A 22,627-nucleotide genomic window follows, 5' to 3' on the forward strand; every position below is an offset into this window, starting at 1 on the left:
GATCATACTACAACCGAATGGAGCCAAAGCGATGTACACACACAGTATAACGATTATACAACGTATGCGTAATGAAAAAATATATGTCGCTTTGTCAAAGCACGGCACGTTTAGCTTTAGAAAATAAACTATTGGATGGACAAACATTTTCTTCCACTATACTCTAGTTTGCTGTAAATAAACTAAAACTGGAACGATACAGAGAAGAGCAGCATGGCGCATGGCGCACGCCAAGAAATCCGTGAATCACTTTCTTTATATTGGACTTGACAAACTTCTGCAACTGCCTATTCCCCTGAACTAGACCTAAGCTCATAATAGTAATTTCTTTTTTGAATTTTATTCATGTGGCCTTTTCTATATTATGCTCTATTCAATAGAGTGTGATAGAAAATTTATAGCGATGAAAAGTGGTGTGGAGCAAGCTGGATTTTTCAAATTCTTTATGTTACCCACATAATGTGGGTGTAGAGAAATTGTCTATAGACTCGTTAATCGTTCCTCTCCACGGATATCTTTAGTAAAAGGCGAAAGATATATTCGTGGTTTGAAGAGAAACCAGAGTAACTCAACATGTTTTAACAATAAGCATACTACATAATATAAATATTTTCTGAGACAAGGTGTTTGCCGAAATATACTTTTTGCAAATATCACTAAATTCTACTCAATAAGTGTCTACAAATGCTACATATATGTCGTAGAACCAAGTTTTCTAATTTTGAATTTGACAGATTTTTCATATTTTTTTCTGTAGAAACATGATCATACTACAACCGAATGGAGTCAAAGCGATGTACACACACAGTATAACGATTATACAACGTATGCGTAATGAAAAAATATATGTCGCTTTGTCAAAGCACGGCACGTTTAGCTTTAGAAAATAAACTATTGGATGGACAAACATTTTCTTCCACTATACTCTAGTTTGCTGTAAATAAACTAAAACTGGAACGATACAGAGAAGAGCAGCATGGCGCATGGCGCACGCCAAGAAATCCGTGAATCACTTTCTTTATATTGGACTCGACAAACTTCTGCAACTGCCTATTCCCCTGAACTAGACCTAAGCTCATAATAGTAATTTCTTTTTTGAATTTTATTCATGTGGCCTTTTCTATATTATGCTCTATTCAATAGAGTGTGATAGAAAATTTATAGCGATGAAAAGAGGGGTGGAGCAAGCTGGATTTTTCAAATTGTTTATGTTACCCACATAATGTGGGTGTAGAGAAATTGTCTATAGACTCGTTAATCGTTCTTCTCCACGGATATCTTTAGTAAAAGGCGAAAGATATATTCGTGGTTTGAAGAGAAACCAGAGTAACTCAACATGTTTTAACAATAAGTATACTACATAATATAAATATTTTCTGAGACAAGGTGTTTGCCGAAATATACTTTTTGCAAATATCACTAAATTCTACTCAATAAGTGTCTACAAATGCTACATATATGTCGTAGAACTAAGTTTTCTAATTTTGAATTTGACAGATTTTTCATATTTTTTTCTGTAGAAACATGATCATACTACAACCGAATGGAGCCAAAGCGATGTACACACACAGTATAACGATTATACAACGTATGCGTAATGAAAAAATATATGTCGCTTTATCAAAGCACGGCACGTTTAGCTTTAGAAAATAAACTATTGGATGGACAAACATTTTCTTTCACTATACTCTAGTTTGCTGTAAATAAACTAAAACTGGAACGATACAGAGAAGAGCAGCATGGCGCATGGCGCACGCCAAGAAATCCGTGAATCACTTTCTTTATATTGGACTTGACAAACTTCTGCAACTGCCTATTCCCCTTAACTAGACCTAAGCTCATAATAGTAATTTCTTTTGTGAATTTTATTCATGTGGCCTTTTCTATATTATGCTCTATTCAATAGAGTGTGATAGAAAATTTATAGCGATGAAAAGAGGGGTGGAGCAAGCTGGATTTTTCAAATTGTTTATGTTACCCACATAATGTGGGTGTAGAGAAATTGTCTATAGACTCGTTAATCGTTCCTCTCCACGGATATCTTTAGTAAAAGGCGAAAGATATATTCGTGGTTTGAAGAGAAACCAGAGTAACTCAACATGTTTTAACAATAAGTATACTACATAATATAAATATTTTCTGAGACAAGGTGTTTGCCGAAATATACTTTTTGCAAATATCACTAAATTCTACTCAATATAAGTGTCTACAAATGCTACATATATGTCGTAGAACCAAGTTTTCTAATTTTGAATTTGACAGATTTTTCATATTTTTTTCTGTAGAAACATGATCATATTACAACCGAATGGAGCCAAAGCGATGTACACACACAGTATAACGATTATACAACGTATGCGTAATGAAAAAATATATGTCGCTTTGTCAAAGCACGGCACGTTTAGCTTTAGAAAATAAACTATTGGATGGACAAACATTTTCTTTCACTATACTCTAGTTTGCTGTAAATAAACTAAAACTGGAACGATACAGAGAAGAGCAGCATGGCGCATGGCGCACGCCAAGAAATCCGTGAATCACTTTCTTTATATTGGACTTGACAAACTTCTGCAACTGCCTATTCCCCTTAACTAGACCTAAGCTCATAATAGTAATTTCTTTTGTGAATTTTATTCATGTGGCCTTTACTATATTATGCTCTATTCAATAGAGTGTGATAGAAAATTTATAGCGATGAAAAGAGGGGTGGAGCAAGCTGGATTTTTCAAATTGTTTATGTTACCCACATAATGTGGGTGTAGAGAAATTGTCTATAGACTCGTTAATCGTTCCTCTCCACGGATATCTTTAGTAAAAGGCGAAAGATATATTCGTGGTTTGAAGAGAAACCAGAGTAACTCAACATGTTTTAACAATAAGTATACTACATAATATAAATATTTTCTGAGACAAGGTGTTTGCCGAAATATACTTTTTGCAAATATCACTAAATTCTACTCAATATAAGTGTCTACAAATGCTACATATATGTCGTAGAACCAAGTTTTCTAATTTTGAATTTGACAGATTTTTCATATTTTTTTCTGTAGAAACATGATCATATTACAACCGAATGGAGCCAAAGCGATGTACACACACAGTATAACGATTATACAACGTATGCGTAATGAAAAAATATATGTCGCTTTGTCAAAGCACGGCACGTTTAGCTTTAGAAAATAAACTATTGGATGGACAAACATTTTCTTTCACTATACTCTAGTTTGCTGTAAATAAACTAAAACTGGAACGATACAGAGAAGAGCAGCATGGCGCATGGCGCACGCCAAGAAATCCGTGAATCACTTTTTCTTTATATTGGACTTGACAAACTTCTGCAACTGCCTATTCCCCTCTTCGAATAAACTATTGTGCATTTTTTAGAGTGAACTTTCATTTTCTTACTCAAGAATTTAGATAGTTCATTATTTGTGTACCTTCTTGCTCTTCTTTAAGGTTTATACATTAAACAAAGAAGGAATAAATGGGGGTGGTGTATGAAAATAACAGGAAGGACAGTGTCTGCACAGGGACTATATCTGTAGACAACGAAATCAAAGCGGAATAATTATGTTTTGGACCTTACTTCATCCCGAACGTCAAAATCCAAAATCGAATATTAAAAATATGTTGTTGACTCAAATGAGACAAAATACAAAAATTTGTGCAAAATCTGGTGATAGCTGGTTAATAAAATCAATTGGTGTGAGTTGTCTTTTGTAGACGAAATGCCCGTATGTCGTACAAAATTATAAACCTTTATGTTTGATGATTTTTTTGGTCATGATTGTATGAATGCCATTGAGACAACTATTGACAGACTTCAGATGACGGAGATAACAGCAATTAGAGGTTATCGTACGGCCTTCAAAAATGAGAAATATCATACCGTATAGTAAGGCATAAAAGGCCCAAAAATGAAAAATGTGAAACAATTCAAATGAGAAAACTAACTGACCAATTTTACAATACAATTTACGAAAATCAAATATGACAAACGTGAACCAAGGACAACCACTGAATAGCAGGCTCCTGACTTGAGGCAGTCACATAAAAAATGAGGCGAGGTTAAACATGTGTGTGACCGCTCAACCCTCCCCTTACCTGGGACCGCGGTGTTACAGCACATCATAAGAACAAACTGTTTTTAGGCAAATCCATGTACTGACATTGGGTTAAAAGCAGCGACACAACACTAAAATCTTGTTCATGTATTAGCATGATAAGTGTAATGATCACATACATTTTCATGATAATGCCACGTATAAGACCGTGAGGGAATCCGAAGTCATGCTCTCTCTCTCTCTCTCTCTCTCTCGTCGCATGGTTTTTCTGATTTGGTATTAAAAACAGCTTACAACATGCATTCAATGACGCTATCGAGTGCAAAATCGTATCATTTATCTTTTCAAATAAATTTTTTTAAATCTATTTTATTAATATAATTTCATGAAAATTATTTTTAAGACTTTTTTTTTGTATTATCAAGGATTTGTATAGTGAGATCTTACTATACAAATCCTTGGTATCATCAAAATGTTTTGACGGGAGAACAAGTATATCAGTAAAAAAGTCATGAATATCATTGTACGCAGATGAACTCATGATTTGATGACGTATACCAGCTTCAGCAGTCAAAGGATAAAACAAGAGGCGTCACTGGTTACATCATCGATTGACCGTTTAAATGTCACTTAAATATCAGGGGAGTGCGGTATTTACCTTATTGAGAACGTTGGACTCTGTGTAGACATATTAAAAAATACATGATTGATTTCTTTTGTATAATAACATTTACGGTACCAATTTTACTGTACAAGATGCGCATTATGACAATTAATGTCTTTTTAGTGATACTTGAGGCCAAAATATTTGAAAGTCCAAAACCAAATACAAACGTTGAAAAATTTTTGGCATAAAAAAAAAAAAACATCAATGCCCATTTATATATATACTGTCAATATTAATGAAAAATCAAATCCGTGATAAAACATGATTTTTACTGGTAAGGAAATTGAGCACTTAAAAAGTTTTATGGTTCACAAGTCCCAATGTCTTCAAATTATTGTGAAATCGAGTAAAAATTAATATGATATAAGGCTTGACTCCTTCCCCCTTCCCCTAATTCAAATGTTGAACTATCCACTACTGCTTTAGATTACCGAACCAAAACTGCCTATGTAAGTTACCTTTTACGATAGAACTGTTCATTTAGACGAGTTAAACAACTATCATTGTAAAGATTGTAACAATTTTTTTATAGGATCATAACAAGATTAAGATAAAGGACGAGTCCTTTTTTTTCAATTATATCTATTAAGAACAAAAAAAAACCCATATGAACAGCGTTAAAAAAAGTGTGTAGGCTGTGGATTTTTTAAAAACGGAAAATCACCCCATACTATAGACATAAGCAAAGGTCACATGCGTATAGATGGTGACTTGGACTTCTCCGGTCTCGGGGAGGTTGTTTGTTTGACTGTTTTATACACAGTCACATCTGTTCGGAATGCGAACATTTATTAAATTCTTTATCAAGCGTTCGGAAAGTGCCTTGAACCTTTCTCTTTTTTTTCCAAGTTGTCCTATTCGACTCTCTGCGCCCACAAAACCTAACGCATTTATCAACCGTTATTCATGGTATTGTCCTTGATGCTGCTAAAATATTTGACACTGGACGTAAGAAAATAATTGCATGTTACTTCTAACTGTCTACATGGAGATGGAATTCTGTATGACTTATTCGTTAGCCTTCAGATATTGGGATCATCCGAGTTAACAGTACGTCAGTACTTTGATTCTTGAAGATTATCACAATCATACTTAACGGAAATATACCTTTTTCATTGACAATAGAAATTTTGTGATCTATAAGTAACGGCATATGTTGTATACAAATGGTAAATCTGTACAGACTCCCGCCTTCTTTCGCCAGGTGGTCCAACTTTATCTCAAATAATTGCCCAGTTTAGAGTTTTACTTGAAAATTAACATACTAGAAATTCAACTTTACCATGTTGACAGTAAGGACTGTCCTCTTTGTCATAAAGCTTTAAAAGATAACACTAGATTGGGTTAGATTCAATGAAAAAGTCAAAATATATTATAATATCATTTATGCATATATAAAAAGTAAAAGTTATTTATACATTCAAGGCTATTATAAGCTCTATATCGTGTGGTCAAATATGACAGTGATGTGCTTAATCAGGGTGTGCCTGTTTTATTCAATTATTTTAAGAACTTCGCATAATACTGCAAATTGCAACTTGTACACAACACATATATATGGAAATGCAAATTCATAGATTAAAAAAAGTTAATATAAAGAGAGGGGAGATACAATGTCGGCTATACAATAAATTCAGACAACACTATGAATAAAAAACACAAAGACGAAAACACAAACAATAGACCCCGATCGAAACACTTCAAATGAAAATAAGATGGTACAACACGAACTCCACCGAAACCCGGGGGTGAACTCAGGTGCTCCGAAAGGGTAATCAGTTAGTACTACTGACAAAAGCTCCTGTCTGAAGTATTCCTTAAAATAATAAAGAAACAAGTCGATATGAAGAGGGACGCAGTTAGTTCCCATAGGCTTGCCGGAAATCCGTTAAAAACACCCAAACGTAACAAATATGTTTTAATAGAAAAAAAAACAGAAAATTATTTGTTTGAATCCGAGGTGATATTTCACAAAGTATGATTTTTTCTTTCTTAAGGCAAGATATTTGTATCTGGGTTGGTAGTTTTTAATGAAACAAAGTTGAACTAATTCTTTCTATCTTCCTTTACGTTTAGAATGAGGAGTACTTATGTAGAGATGGCAATGCTTTTTGGGTACTTATGTTTATAACACAGGTATCCAGTAGTAAAGTGGAAGAAAATTCACTTCTTCATGTTGAAATTTCAAAGGAACATAAAACATAATACAAATGTGTTGTTGATTGAAATTTAAAACTTTCAATTTTCTTCAACTCCAGCTGATACAAATTCATACATTTGTATGCTGACATGTTAATTTTTTCTAAAAAAAAAGGTGAAAGTTAATACATTTGTATAATGAATGTTCCGTTATGTTGTTAAAAATCCAGAGACTTAATATAAAAATTTAAGATATCACTATCAACAATAAAAAAATCATCGATGCAAAATTAATTGAATTCGTTCTACTGATTTTTTTGTTGTCATTGAACATGGTAAACTAAAAATGACATTTTAGCATACTGCATTGTTTTTTTTTTCTCGGTTGTATGTGCGTTTATAATCTGCTCCTGAGAATAGAGACGGGTTAGATCAATAAACAGTGATGCTTTACGTTTCAAGGTGGTGCACGTTTGTAATAATGATTGATAATTTGCAATTTCGAAAATAAATAAAACAAAAGTCACTTCCGGACAAATGAAGCTTCGATTTGGATATATTAAAGTTTAAAAAAAAGTTTTAAAACCAAGTAATCGGATTTTGTTTAAGCTAAGGAAAAATGGGTTACCACATTACGCCACTTAGAACTATACTATTTGACTATTTACTGGACATAACATGTCAGCATACAAATGTATGAATTTGTATTATTTTTTCTAGTAAAAAGAGAGAGCAATTACCAAGTTATGTTTGAGGTTTCCAAAGTTTCCAAAGTTGCAAATAGCACAAGAAAATTCTATTTCGAATGACCATGAAATTGTATTACAGTTTCTAGCTACTAGTATTATTTTATTTCATCATGAATTCACCTTTTGAAACAGTGTACACAGAGATTGATCTTCAAGTACACCCAAAAGGAGTATAATATTGTCGCAACAAAACTAAATCAGAGTGAATACAACATGTCTGAATTTTTATCATAAAAATCACAATTTAAAAAAATTTGATTTAACATATGAATGAGCATTAAACACACGATTAGGCTTAGTTTCATAACCGAATAATAAACAATCATTTTCTACAACTTGTTTTAACTTCATTAGTGTTTGTTGTGGAACCGTTGCATACGCTTCGCTTAAAGCATCTTCTTTATTAAGTTTTTTAGAAATATCAGCTTTTGATGATTTATATGCTCTCAAAAAGGACTTGATGAATTTTCTTTTTGTAAATTTGACAACAGTGTCTGCTTTAAATGGAAATACTAAATGACGACTTAGAATCCCTTTCATTTGTAATTGTCTCCATACTCTTAGTACTGCATCAAACATAGTCATACATTTTAGAATTTTAGGTTTGAAATTAAATAGTCTATCTGCAATTTTTATTATTTCATTGATAGATGAGTTGGAATGCATATATTCAAATTTGTTTAAAAGGCCTTTGTCCATTTTGAGGACATCAAAAATAAATTTAGAATCTTTGCTGAACGTCTCCATTTTTCCTACATAATCAATTTTGTGGTCACAAGGTGCACAGTGTTCATACATTGAGAAAAAATGACGGTCTCTCATGTCCGGTGTCTTTTCCAATGCAATTATATAATTGATAAATTCGGCAAATGTGACGTCATGGCCACATGAACTGTCAGCTTCGGGGTTACTTAAGCGTTTTGCAGGAATGCCGGCAGCCTTCCAATACATAACGTTTGGGTTAAACAATTTATCTATATATCCCGAAAACAGTCGATTATAAGGATCTCGAACAAACAAGAATTTAAAATAATGTTTAAATTTGTCTTCCGCTACACCAAGATTTAAAATACTCGGTAGTCCTTTTGTTCCAGGTGTTGTTTGATTGAATATGATCCTTTTCCAGAACGTTGAAGCTGCCTTTTGAATTTGGCAGAATATCAAATTATGACGATCACTAACAAATGTGTTGAATATGTAAGGATTCCTCTTCGACTTATGTCTGAAGGCATTTGGTTTCTGTTTACAAATTCTCGACAATCTTTCTAGTCTTTGTTTATTATCTGAATAGATAAGCTCTGTATTCGATACCTGTAATACAAGTATACAATTTTGAATCAAATAATTAGAATAACTGTTCAAATATTGGTCAATTTTGTTTACTTCTTGTTTTTTTCCGTGCATTTATGGAAGTACTATAATGATCAATTTAATACTACCATGGTACAATTAAGCAGGAAAAAGGGACAGGAAAGACACACCAAACTGTATGGCTAGAACTGGTTATAACATATTTTGCTTCATTTTCCCCCTCATTATTGGGCGTATTTCACAGTGGTGCGGTCATACAAACCATGTTCGAGTTAATTAGATCAAATTTAATGTTTCTTAATTATCCTTTAAAATAAATGTTAAATCTGATGTCTCGTTTAGGGAACGTAACACGATCTCTGTGAGTGTAAGAACCCTACGAAGTTGACTGGTCAGTTGTAAGAGACAATTGCACCTATAAAATTGGATTTTTTTGGGGGGGAGGGAATTTGGTCGTGTCCTGCATAATTATTATGCATATAATATTTGCTAGTTGTAGAGTCAACTCATCCATTTCTGTATTTAAATTGTAAAAAAGTCTGGATGTATTCATATACACTTGCTCTGCAATAAAGATTAGTGCCATCATCAATCGTTTTCTCTAAATTGCAACAAAGAGACCTTTTGTAACCAGAATTCATAAACGTTTCTCTATACTAGTCTCTCACAGAGGTACCTATCAGTAAGTTAACCATTGGTAATCAATCTAAGGTCCTTATCCAAACGTAGCCTAAGTATGCATTTTAGATATGTGCGTATAAAACCTGCGCACAAGATTTTAGTGTGTAAATTTTAATTCTCATTGCATAGTTTTTAATCCTGTGTGCTATTTTTTATTCTCAGTGTGTATTTCATGTTTTATTTATATCAGTGTGTTTCTTTTTAAAAATCACAATGTGTAGTTAATAATTTTCAGTGTGTGATTTTAAGCTTTTAATTTCAGTGTATGAATTAAAAGAAATGTCTTAAACATAATGTTGACAAGAAGGGTTTACAATAGAGACTGAGCTCAAACTACGATATTTACGAAACTTAGTAAAACATTTTGAATTTCGGATCTTGACGAATTCATCCGATCTTTCTTACGAATAGTCCTGATTGATATGTAAAGACTGTAGCTCTCAGTTTACAATTTTTGTGTTGTATTCAGGTCCTTCATAACATTAAAAAAAACGGAATTTTTCCGTTAAAATAGTTAGGGAAACCCACTAGTGTACCCTCCAAAACTAAATAAATAAATAAAGATAAAAACAAAGATATCAAAGAGTGTTTGAAAATCTTTTTTTTTCTTTTGCTAAATTTGAAAATATATAAAATGACATAAAAAAATTGCGAGTTCAGAAATATGGGATAGTGTCACAGTCAAATAATAAATGATATACTAGTAGTTCATTATTAACTTTTCAACTTGAATACTTCTAGTGGTCTTTTTCGGCAGGGTAAAGAAGAGCTAATCAAAAAGTCCTTAAAGGCAAAATTTAAACTACAAAATTCCATGTCAGCTTGTAATCCAAGTATTGATACTGCAATTCATTTATATGATCACACAATAAAACCAATTTAATTATATTGTAGTGAAATTTGGGGTACATTTAAGATTAACTCAGCTGCTTGCAAAAAAAAAGTGATTATCTATTTGAATTAATTTACATAAATGATTATTTGGAAAAATCACATTTCAGATATCTAAAGTATATTCTTGGTGTAAATAAAAAAAGCCTCAAATTTGGCAATGTTATCAGAGGTTGCAAGATTTCCTCTTTATTTTTCTGTCATTATATCTATGGTAAAATATGTACACATGCTTAACAAATTGGACGATGGTTTACTTTATGATGCTTATGTTTGTAATAAAATTTTAGATGCAGGAAACATTAATTGTGGTATTCATCTATGAGATATGTACTTCAATCACTTGATATACAAAATTTGAATACAAAGCTCAATAAATTAACTAAATTTGAAAAATGTAAACTTTGTAACAGTTTTAAAACATTTTTGGGTGGTCAAAAGATCTGATACCTTATCACAAGGTAATAGTAAATTAGAAAATTATTTCAACCTCAAGACTGACTTCGTACAGGAGGCTTATTTATCAATTAAAGATTTTAATATAAGAAGAGCTATATGTAAATTAAGAATAAGTGCACATGATCTTAAAATTGAGAAAGATAGATATAGTAAAAAATACATAGAGAGAACTCAGCGTCTATGTCATCACTGCCTATCACATGGATCAAATTCTATTGAAGATGAGACCCATTTTACAGTAAGTTGACCTTTATATAACGAACAGAGAAAATTATTATGGGATAAAGTAAACAGTTTTTGTACTAATTTTAAAGAATTACCCAAGGATAAAAAATATTTCTGGCTGTTCACAAATGTGCATTTACCAACTCTTATGTGCCTAGGCAATTATATTATTAAGTGTTTAAAAATAAGATCCAGGTGAATACAAAATATATAATATATAAAATAATATTTAATTATTATGAAATTATTGTAATAGTTATGTAAGACACATGATGTGTTAGGCTCTGATCCTGTCCATAACATGATATTATATTAGGATCTAGTTTTTCTTTTTTCCAATCATATTGTGCATAATATTGTTGTAAATGATGCCCTTTATGGGTTCTTGATTAGATTAATAAAATTCTTATCTTATCTTATCTTACCTTAATACTGAAATATAAACTTCATTATTCATTATTCATTATTAAACGTTAAATAATGAATAATGAACTATTTCATTATTCATTATTGAATATCAGAAATCAAAAATGAATAATGGACGTACTTCAGCGCGGTCATTTCATACTGCAGAGTATTAATCATATTATTTCCTATTAGAATGAACATGATAGAAAAAGACTTACCTTGGTGATTGGGGTACTGAAGTCGTCATTTTTGCAACTACCACATTCCGTAGTGGATGCCTGAAATCAAAGAATCATGTGACTTAGAACGCATTTATACATTGTATTAGTACAAAATTGATCGTTTGTTCCAAGATCGATCCTGCATGCTTGGACCATAGATGTATAAACCCATTTTTGGAATAAGTCATTAATTGAGTGTATGCCTTCATATTGATGTACACTTTGTACATTTTTTTACGTTATTTGCGTAAATTGAGAAAGAAATAAAGTAAAGGATACATGACCATTTCCAAATTCGTATAATATGAAGCTAATTTATGTCGTTATCTTTACTACTCAGACGGTAGCACGGCCCATGCGCAATAATTTCTCAAGAGTATCACCAGCCCGGTGGCCATGCTTTTTAAAGTAAGATACAACTCTGAGATTGATGCTTGAGATTTAAGTTTGCAAAACGAAAACGAACTTATCAAAGTCTAATGTAATACCCTCAATCTTTGCAGGTTTTTCTTTGAAAATATTTTCAATTTGACTTTATTAGTCAGCTTTAGACTTGATTCTTTTTAGTTTCGAGCACCACTGATGATAAATTATTACGCATGTGATATATATTCCGGAGCTTCTGAGATCACACCAGATTTTTGCCGGTGTTCGTGTTGCTCAGTTTGTAGTGTTTGTGTTTTCGTGATTTTTCGTTTTTTACCAAAATTTTGTCATGCAGTCTCTTTTCCATTTATGAGTGTTAAATTTATTCTCCCTCCGATATCTTTCGCATCTTTTATATAATAATTCAGGTATCTTGTAACTTTGTTTTAATACGTTGACAATAGCAGTACCCTCGAGATTAGTTATTTTCGTTGGTGCACTACATATATTTTTATTCATACTGAAAGTTTACAGTATTTTCGAAGCATCCGACTGTACCATACTACCAAATGCATTTCGACTGTATTTCTTCTACTGTGTTAATTATATCTTTTCTAAAAAACTATAAGATTTCAATAATTATCAATACTATAAATACCACGAACATAGAGGCTTACTGTGTAAATTCATTTATGCAAACGATTAAACTATCTCGAATTTAAATCGGAGAAGTTATTTGATTAGTTAAATTTAACCCCATATTGGGGGCCTCGGTGGCCGAATGGTCTAAGTAGTACAGCTACTGTATCATTTTGTGTTCAAACAACGTATGTGGTAGGTGCTTTTGACTCCAATCTCAATTTAAAGGACTGTCTGTTTTCCTGCCGAAGGTCGGTGGTTTTCTACGGGCACTCCACCAATAAAAACTGACCGTGGACGAGATAACCAAAAAAGTGGCGTTAATCACCAATCAATTTTAAAATGGTTAAATGTTCCAAATTTACCCTCTAACTTGATTCTCATGTTCCTATATATCTGTTTGAGTTGTCTGATCATATTTGATGCTGTTTAATTTAAAAAGGACAAGTTAAAGTGCACAATTTTCAAAACTTCGCGTCATACATGTATTTCTTTGCAGCATTGAGTAGGCCATTGAAAAAAACCAAACACACATCAAGAAACTATACCGTTATATGGAAATACTTGAGGTATACTTACACTATTAACCATGGGTCCTTTAATAGATTTAATTCTACTAAAGTCAAGGTAATGTCTTCTTTCTTCCGTGTGATGCCAATTGGTCAACTCCGAGAAGGAAATTGCTAATTGGATAATTATACTATTATTTTTTTTACATGACATAATTATTATGACAAAGATATCTGCTTAACGTTCTGAACAGTTAATAGTGAATTACAGTATGCATTGTCAAGCAGTATGTTTAGGTTTCATTAAAAAACTTTTGACAGATAAACAAGGTCGGATCAAGGATTTTCATTTATAAGATGTGTGATGTAATAATATCATAACAACATTTGACGAGAGTAACGAACATTTGCGGTTTTCAAAAGCAAATTAAAAGCAAAATCTTGTTTTACATGTTTTATTTTTCACATTATAACCACTTTAATCAACGTCTAGTAAATTAAAACATTCAATTGTTTCCGGGTCATGAATGCACTTTTTTTTCAATTTGTTTACTTCCTGGTATAAAATAATAACTTACCCTTTTCTTTCAACAGAAGACATATGGCCATTCCTGAAAATACTGCTATGTAAATTTTTATTCGGCTGCGACACATCTTCATCTTTTGATAATTTACGATACTAGCAGTATATTGCATTTTAGATAGCTTTGTTTACATGTTTGGGATAAATATTGAATATTGCATATGAAATATATAATATATTTAGGCCAAACAGAGGAAAATATCTTTAACGTGATACAAATGGTGAAAAAAATCGTTACTATTAGTAATTCTTTGCTTGTTTCTGGGTTTACCTTCCCCAAATAACATATATTTGATGTGTCCGCTTGTTTCTGGGTTTTGCCTTCACCAAGAACGCTCAAACACAAAACCTTGAAAGCCAAAGATGTATAGACATTTGAAAAGCAGAGAAGTTATATGATAAAAAAAAAGGACTAAAAAGAATCGTCAAATTCAAATTTAACATTTGTGAAATTCTTAAAGTATTCATTATTGTGATTATTTTGCATTTCGTGCCTTGATTTAATGTGTTTATTTTTGTTTCAATTGACCAGTTTCATGTGAAGGATGTCTATTATGGAGCAGGACAAGATTACTCTACCGGAACATCTTCATTCTCCAGTTTTTTATGTGATTCAGGTTACTAGTACTTAATATCTAGTTTTGCATGTAGTGTTTGATGTTTGTCTTTTTTCTTTGACAATTGTGTTGTCTATTTTTCTTCAACTTTTGATTTTTCATTTCCCCTTGGTATGTTCTCTCCCTTTTATGTGCAGTTGTCATCAAAATTAATTTTTAGCCAATTGTTGTAATTGAAATAACTGAACTTAGTGTTGATTTGAGAAAAAAAATCATTTTGGAAGTAGAAATTGCAACTAGGTTCTAGGTAGGGTTTCGTTTAGTATTGATTGATTGTTGTTTGCTTAACGTTCAGTGGTAAATATTTCATGCATGTTCAGCACGATTTTCGTATAGTAATATATTCCCATACTATAAGAATGAAAAAGGTAACAAAATGTCAATTCGTGTCAAATGTTGATTGTGTATTACAAAATCTAATCCCGCCTAAGGAAACTGAAAATACAATACCCAAGGTCTTACTATTCTAGTCATTAATTTTGTTCGTAATCTTTATTGATTGACTATGAAATAACACAGACTGCTTAAGATTTAGATGCAAACATATGGTTTGGATCAATACAAAATGTATTTTGAAAGATATTTCCTGTACATAAAACTGTTATAATGCAAGAGGACATTGACGCATGTTTTCAAAGTTAGTCTAGCATGAACTGAAAAAGGATTGCCTATTATTTTTGCATGTCGAATTAAAAGTTCACAGCAAAAAATTAAACCATTTTTTATTCAATTTAATGCAACTCTCAATGATCGGTAGATATCAGAAAATAATGCTCAAGATCAGCCCGAATCCAAGATGCCATATTGTTTGAAAGGTGTGTTGAACGAACCGTGTACTATTCTCCTACTTTCTTAATACTAATTCTCTGTCAGGACCATACTATTTGAAATAGGAGGCTGGAAGTGCATGTTCTTAGAATTCAGTAATACTTTGTCAAATTATTCATCTCATCATAAAACATTACTGGAAGAAAATATATTTGAAAAACATTGTGTGTTACCATGGTTACGGCAACCATTTAATTTTGGCTCTTTCTTAAGCCTTTTTAAGTGAAAAAGACCATTTTCCAGGATAAAAAAACCCCAATCCCTTATATATTGAAGGGAATGTATTTCCATGCATGCATTATATGCTTTATTGATAATAAATCTTGCTACATCTCATTTATTCACACGAACATGTGCTTATTTCAGAAAATCTACAATTTGAGAATTTTGCATTTTTTAGTATAATTTAAGCTATCATGAATAAATTCAAAAAAAAAATCAAATAAGTTGAGTATCTATGGACGACCCATTAATCGTGCTAAAAATAGCGTGCATCAGTATTTGGTCAAATTATGCCAATAAAATCATAATTTTGTAAGTTTCTATAGCCGAAAGGAGCAAAGTACCACAGAAGGAAGGAGTGCTGCAGTTTCCAACGGCACGGACCCAGGAAAAGTGTCTTTATATTTTCCGAAAAGGTTATTCTTCATGTAAATGAATTGCATTTCTGTACTAAAATTTGCTCATTAAAAAAAAAGTTGTTCTTCTGTGTTTAATTCCACTAGCAACAACTCTTTATTGATACCCGTTTATTACTTGTTGTTGTGCTTTGTTATGATTCTAAATTAATGTGTGTTTTATTTAGTGTAAATAAAAAAACATCAACCATTTTTTGTTACTTTCGGTATGCTCCCAATTGATATTATCTGAAATAATTATTGGATGTTAAACAAAAGTAATCATTTAACGAATCAATCAAGTTTGTTGTAGAGTTAAATTGGCTAAACAATTTAGGAGATATATATGCATATTTGTATGCAAAACCCTTTTGTTATTCAATGTAAGATAATCCGTTTACACAGAAAATATGCATTTTATAGTGTAACATACTTTGAGTGGATAAACGTTGTACTTTGAAGTGAAAAATCTGAATTAAAATACATGTAATGTGTAACTTGTGAGGCATTTATATCATTAAAGGGACATTAGCTGTCAAATTCATGTTCACCGATTGGACCCAAATTCTCATACTTGATTTACAACATACTAAAACGTATATTCAAAGTCCAAAAGAATAAATAAACGATGCACAGACTTGTTATAATAAATCAGCATTTCGTCCGTATTTTAGACTAGACGCCATCTGATCATCCATCGATATGACCTTTGAAGACTGCCGACGGTCATATAACCCATTATAAACATAGATATTAATATGTATAGACAGGCGAGCACGTGCAATCGTATGATGACAATTTTTCTTGGTCTGCAGTACTGCTGTTTGATTTTAAGCTATGAATTAAATAATTTATATATATATATCATTGAATTAAATAATTTATATATATATATCATCGGTTTACCTATATCAGAATGATTTTTTGAGGGGCCGGATCAGTCAACGAAATGGTTACTCCTGGTGTATCCTTGTTTCACTTTCAATGTTGACATTCTTTTTTTTTTAGTGAATGGACTGCAATAAAGTCTATCGACAGGTTGTAGATATTCCTATGGGCACGAATTGCGCCCCTTTAAAAGCAGACTTGTTCTTGTACTGCTATGAAATACAGTTTATGACCAAAATCAGTAAAGACCCGTCTAAATTGCATTTAATTGATAAATTCAACAACACTTACCGTTATCTTGATGATATTTTTTCGTTAGATAATCAAGAATTTTCTAAACATACTGCCGACATTTACCCAAAGGAACTTACTTTAAATAAACCAAATATAAACGGTAATAACTGTACATTCCTAGATTTAGATATTTCAGTTTCACACGGGAAACTCTACACTAAAATTTACGACAAAAGGGATGATTTTTCGATCCCTATTGTTAATTTCCCTTTTTTGGACGCTGAAGTTCCTTTGGCACCATCTTACGTGTTTATATATCACAACTCGTTCGCTATGCCCGTGTCTGTTGTGACGTTTTGGATTTCAATTCAAATGTAATCTATGTATCACTGGTAAATCATTAAGTCAGCGGGGGTTTCGTTACCACAAATTACTTAAAACCTATACTAAATTCTTCCATAGATATAAAGATTTGGTTTTGAAGTTTGGTTGTACCTGTAGAAAACTTATTTCAAACGGGATAGCACATCCTAATTTTTACGTCGATGTTGTTTAACGAGCCCGGAAATTTAGAAACGATCCGGATAAACTTATCGATCCTTTAAATACACTTATTCTAAAAGGTTACCAATTCAACACTATAATTAGATCTTTGAATATAGTTTTTATTGGTATTAATATTGATTTTGTCATCAGTAAATTAAAATCAAGCTAAATATTATTTTTTATATACATATGCATATTCATGGCTCTACAATCTGTCGATACCTGTATCTTGGCATTGCACACGGTCATATTTTTCTCTGACTGTTTATGACGTCTTTACACTAACTCCATTGGATGTTGGATGTGTACTGATTGATATTTTAGTCTTAGATGCATGATTTTTTTTATTAGTTGTTATTGGCTTTGAATTAGCTGTCAGTAACTGCGGGTACTCTCAGATCTGTACTAAGTGTCTTTTTGTTGTGGGGATGTATAAGTACCCTGCCACGTCCACTATGTGTTTTTGTTACTTTTTTTGTGCTTTGTATCTATCTGATGAGTTAAACCCTTTTCAACTGATTTTTATAGTTTTTTCATATGTTGTACTGTTACACCACTGTCACAGGTAAGGGGGAGGGTTGGGCGCCCGCTAACATGTCTAACCCCGCCACATTCTATATGTGCCTGTCCCAAGTCAGGAGCCTGTAATTGAGTGGTTGTTTGTTGCTGTTTATCATATGCGTTGTTTGTTTTTTGCTTTGTACAGTTAATGTATTGTTCTGTTGCACCAATGTCCCAGGATTAGGTGAGGGTTGGGCGCCGCTAACATGTTTAACCCCGCCACGTTGATCAGGCCGTTATTTTTCTCGTTTGAATCTGTTTTACATTTGTCATTTCGGGGCCTTTTATAGCTGACTATGCGGTATTGGCTTTGCTCATTGTTGAAGGCCGTACGGTGACCTATAGTTGTTAATTTCTGTGTCATTTGGTCTCTTGTGGAGAGTTGTCTCATTGGCAATCATACCACATCTTCTTATTTTTATACATGCTGAACACATGCGCAACCCATCTCCACTAAAGGTCAAATTAAAGTTTGCATGAATACGGTTTTAAATTATTGAATTTCAATATCACATGATCGATGTTTTACCTTATTTTGACGAAGATGAACCAAACTGACAGTCAATAGCGAAATATTATTTCTTTATTCCGTTAAAAAATGTTTAAAACAAAAACAATCAAATTTTAATTTTTTGTTTAATTCATAGCTTATGCCCTTTTAACGGCTCGTTTTAAGTAATCATTGGATCCACGATTTCCATTAACAATACGGCAATATAAAAATCTATACTTATAAATTTACAAAATTCCCGGATGAAAAACATAATAAAATATTTAGAAACTAAGGTTCCAACTCCATCAGTCAAAGTTGATCGTTGATGAATTTGGCTATTCATTTTAGGTCCCTTTTTGGTAATATACCTACTAAATTTACAATGTATTTATACATTCTTGGCTTACAAATGTTTAGTTTTAAGCTCTCGAGATGAAGGTAAATTAAGAAAAGCTATTCGGACACACGGAATTTATCAATTGTTATTTTTGTTTACAAAATATACAACGAACTAAAATATGTACAATAGCTATAGCAAAAATGCAGTTCTTTGTTGATGGGACCGACTGACACTTTCAGACAGTGACAAAGGCCCAATCAAAACTCAGAAGTTGACGAGAGACTGATAAAACTATATAAAAAAAAAAGAAAAAGGACGAAAAGACAAATAACAGTCTACAAACACTACATACAAAACTTAGGACCGAAAGCTGGTGCAGAGTGTTCTCCAGATGGGAAAGTCTTCTCTTTCAAGTGTTAATATCAGATAAACTTTTACGTTTACTTTGTACTAGGTTCATTACTACCACTGGGTCGATACCTCTGCTGGTGAACTGTTAGTCCCCATTACCAGTCCAGTACCCAATACTTCGGTACTGGCATGAAAAAACGGATATTGTATTATTGAAATTTTCTGTTACAAAATTTTTGAATTGTTTTAAAATAATGAATATATGCCCCTCATGCAAAGCTCTGATTCCTTTCCCGACTTTGGTTATACTTTTTGTCCATTTTGGTTTTATTAGCTATTCAATTTTTGAATATTTTGGCCTCGAGCATCACCGAAGAGACATTAATTGTCGAAATGCGCTTCTGGTGCTTGTAAAGTTAGTACCGTTAATGTTATCCATAGTGGCCTTTCAATTGTTGTTATATTATCATTTACTACCTTATAATACGTAACCGCTGTTGATATATTGCCCTACTTCAAAAGAAACACTGACTACAACCAGAGTAGCATTTCTCATTTCTCGGGTAGCGCGCTTGATGAATATATCTATTATATATTATATAATACCGTAATATGGTTGTTCTTCGGGTCGATATAATAATAATGATTATAACGATGATTTAAGCATGAATATTTATCGTTTGTTCTTATGGTGTACTGTAACATCACTGTCCCAGGTTAGGGGTGCGGTGGTCGTCCGCAAACATGTTCAACCCGTCACATTGTGTATGTGCCTGTCCAAAGTCAGGAGCCTGTTATTAAGGAATTGTCGTTTGTTGCTGTATATCATATTTGTTTTTCGTTTGTAATGATGTGTATATAAATCAGGCCATTAGTATTATCGTTTGAATTGATTTACATTTATCATGTCGGGGCTTTTTGTTATGGGTCATTGTTGAAGGCCATACGGTGATCTATAGTTACTATAGTTCTTGACGGAAAACCTTAGGAGGAGACGATTACACAAATGCGCATTCTCTCTTAAGAATGATTCTAAGAATTGACTCGATTTCAACATATGGAAAATTAGCTTTTCTTCTCCAAATGTATACACAAAGTAGGTCAAATGTTCAGTTTATATATATAAACATCATAGAAAAATGGAAGGCTTTATGTTGGTAAATGTAGGATGAGTTGAATACACGAAACAGGTAGCCTCTTCCCCCCGCCTGGCATTTACCATTATGTATTCTTATTTGAATTCGTGTAATCCGGCCAGAAAGTGAACCATCGTCCTCGCTTTTATACTAGATAAACTAAAGAATAGATTAATTTACAGTATATATATAAAAAGATCTTTGAATAAATTAAGACTGCTACGCGGTAGAAAAATATTCCTCGCCGCTGTGTTACAATGGAATAAAATTGTCACAATGTATGGATGCGTATGCTGCGGTCGGATAGTCAAAGTCCAAATTCTTCAACAGAAAATGTCTAATCAAAATGAGAATGATGACAAAATATCCTACAAAGTATGTAAATATAAAAATAAGAAGATGTGGTATGATTGCCTATGAGACAACTCTCCACCTGAGACCAAAATGACATAAAATTATACAAGCTTTATGTCAAGCGATCTCCGAGGAGTTCCGTTCACAAGGTCTAATTGTGTTTCTATAGCCGAAAGGATCAAAGTACCGGAGTACTGCAGTTCCCCACGGCACAGACCAGGAAACGTGTCTTTATATTTTCTGAAAAGGCTATTCTTCATAGAAATGAATTGGATTTCTGTACCAAAATTTGCTCATTAAAAAAAAATTGTCCTTCTGTGTTGAATTCCTCTAGCAACATCTCTTTATTGACACCCGTTTATTACTGTTGTTTTTTTTTATGATTCTAAATAAATGTGTGTTTTATCTAGCGTAAATAAAAAAAACATCAATTACTTTTTACTTACTTTTGGTATGCCCCCAATTGATATTGGATGTTAAACAAAAGTAATCATTTAATGAATCAATCAAGTTTGTTGTAGAGTTAAATCGGCTAAACAATTTATGAGATATATATGCACATTTGTATGCAAAATCCTTTGGTTATTAAATGTAAGATAATCCGTTTACACAGTAAATATGCATTTTATAGTGTAACATACCTTGAGTAGATAAACGTTGTACTTTGGAGGAGAAAACTTGAATCAAAGTACTTGTAATGTGTAACTTGTGAGGCATTTATAACATTAAAGGGGCGTTAAATGACAGTTTTTCTGGGTCTGTTTGATTTCAAGCTATAATTTACCAGTTCATACCGCACATTGCTATTTCTATTAGAAGCATATCTATGCAGTCTCTGTTGTAAAATACATATATAACCTACGTCATTTTTGAAATTTTAGAATTGTACAAGCGTTGTTGTGTTCGGTTTTAATTGTATAAATTTCAGGATTGTTATAGTTAAATCAGAATAGATTAACATGATTCATTTCACATCATAATCATACTGATGAAGGATATCTGTTATCCGAAATATTTATAGGTACTTACATTTATTGTTTTCTTTTTTAATATTGGTGTTGTTTTGTAATCTTTTTAGGCGTTTATATATATAATTATATATATATATAATTACTCTAAATATCAACACAACAATGTTAAATCTGCAAATTTGCAGAGGCAAATTTTTGTTCTTCCCTCGCCGGGATTCGAACTCATGCTATTGGGATATCGAGACAACACCGCCTGCACCGTGTTCAGCGCTCTAGACCACTCGACCACCTAGACTGAACTAAAAATTCAGCATTCGGTTGCCTAGTGTTACTTTACTTCGTCAGTAAAATCTGGAGTTGTAACATAGTACATGATATAGTAGGCATGAAGATGGAATTGATTGCAGATTAGCTAAGTCATCTGTACTCAAGGATTGTATGATGTAGTCACAGAAATAATTATTTTGATAAGTACGTCCAAACAAGTGACAACTGTAGGACAGATCCATCCATTGGATCACTAATGAATACTAGATATTATATTCATAATTACTCTAAATATCAGCATAACAATGTTAAATCTGCAATATATATCATCAGTTTACTTATATCAGAATGATTTTTTGAGGGGCCGGATCAGTCAATGAAATGGTTATTCCTGGTGTTCCCTTGTTTCACTTTTCAATGTTGACATTCTTTTCTTTTTAGTGAATGAACTACATGCTGAACACATGCGCAACCCAACTCCACTAAAGGTCAAATTAAAGTTTGCATGAATA

The 22,627-nt window shown here is 32.4% G+C and overlaps 1 protein-coding gene and 4 non-coding genes across 5 annotated transcripts; all 5 read right to left on the bottom strand.

Moving 5' to 3' along the window:
• Window positions 1–449: 449 nt before the first annotated feature.
• LOC127703317 (U5 spliceosomal RNA) lies at window positions 450–567 on the bottom strand. The gene has a single exon (XR_007982916.1). It is a non-coding gene; the product is annotated as a U5 spliceosomal RNA (small nuclear RNA).
• Window positions 568–1,212: 645 nt separating this feature from the next.
• LOC127703326 (U5 spliceosomal RNA) lies at window positions 1,213–1,330 on the bottom strand. The gene has a single exon (XR_007982927.1). It is a non-coding gene; the product is annotated as a U5 spliceosomal RNA (small nuclear RNA).
• Window positions 1,331–1,975: 645 nt separating this feature from the next.
• LOC127703318 (U5 spliceosomal RNA) lies at window positions 1,976–2,093 on the bottom strand. The gene has a single exon (XR_007982917.1). It is a non-coding gene; the product is annotated as a U5 spliceosomal RNA (small nuclear RNA).
• A 647-nt stretch (window positions 2,094–2,740) lies between these two features.
• On the bottom strand, window positions 2,741–2,858 carry LOC127703319 (U5 spliceosomal RNA). The gene has a single exon (XR_007982918.1). It is a non-coding gene; the product is annotated as a U5 spliceosomal RNA (small nuclear RNA).
• A 4,564-nt stretch (window positions 2,859–7,422) lies between these two features.
• On the bottom strand, window positions 7,423–14,017 carry LOC127702274 (carbohydrate sulfotransferase 8-like). The gene is made up of 4 exons (XM_052206403.1): window positions 13,908–14,017; window positions 13,400–13,503; window positions 11,813–11,872; window positions 7,423–8,930 (listed from the first exon to the last, which is right to left on the bottom strand). The coding sequence occupies exons 1-4, from the start codon at window positions 13,987–13,989 to the stop codon at window positions 7,857–7,859; spliced, it is 1,320 nt and encodes a 439-aa protein (XP_052062363.1). The 5' UTR covers window positions 13,990–14,017; the 3' UTR covers window positions 7,423–7,856.
• Window positions 14,018–22,627: the final 8,610 nt, after the last annotated feature.

The sequence above is a fragment of the Mytilus californianus genome, unplaced genomic scaffold, assembly GCF_021869535.1.
Source record: "Mytilus californianus isolate M0D057914Y unplaced genomic scaffold, xbMytCali1.0.p SCAF_5, whole genome shotgun sequence".
Classification (NCBI taxonomy): Eukaryota; Metazoa; Mollusca; class Bivalvia; order Mytilida; family Mytilidae; genus Mytilus; species Mytilus californianus.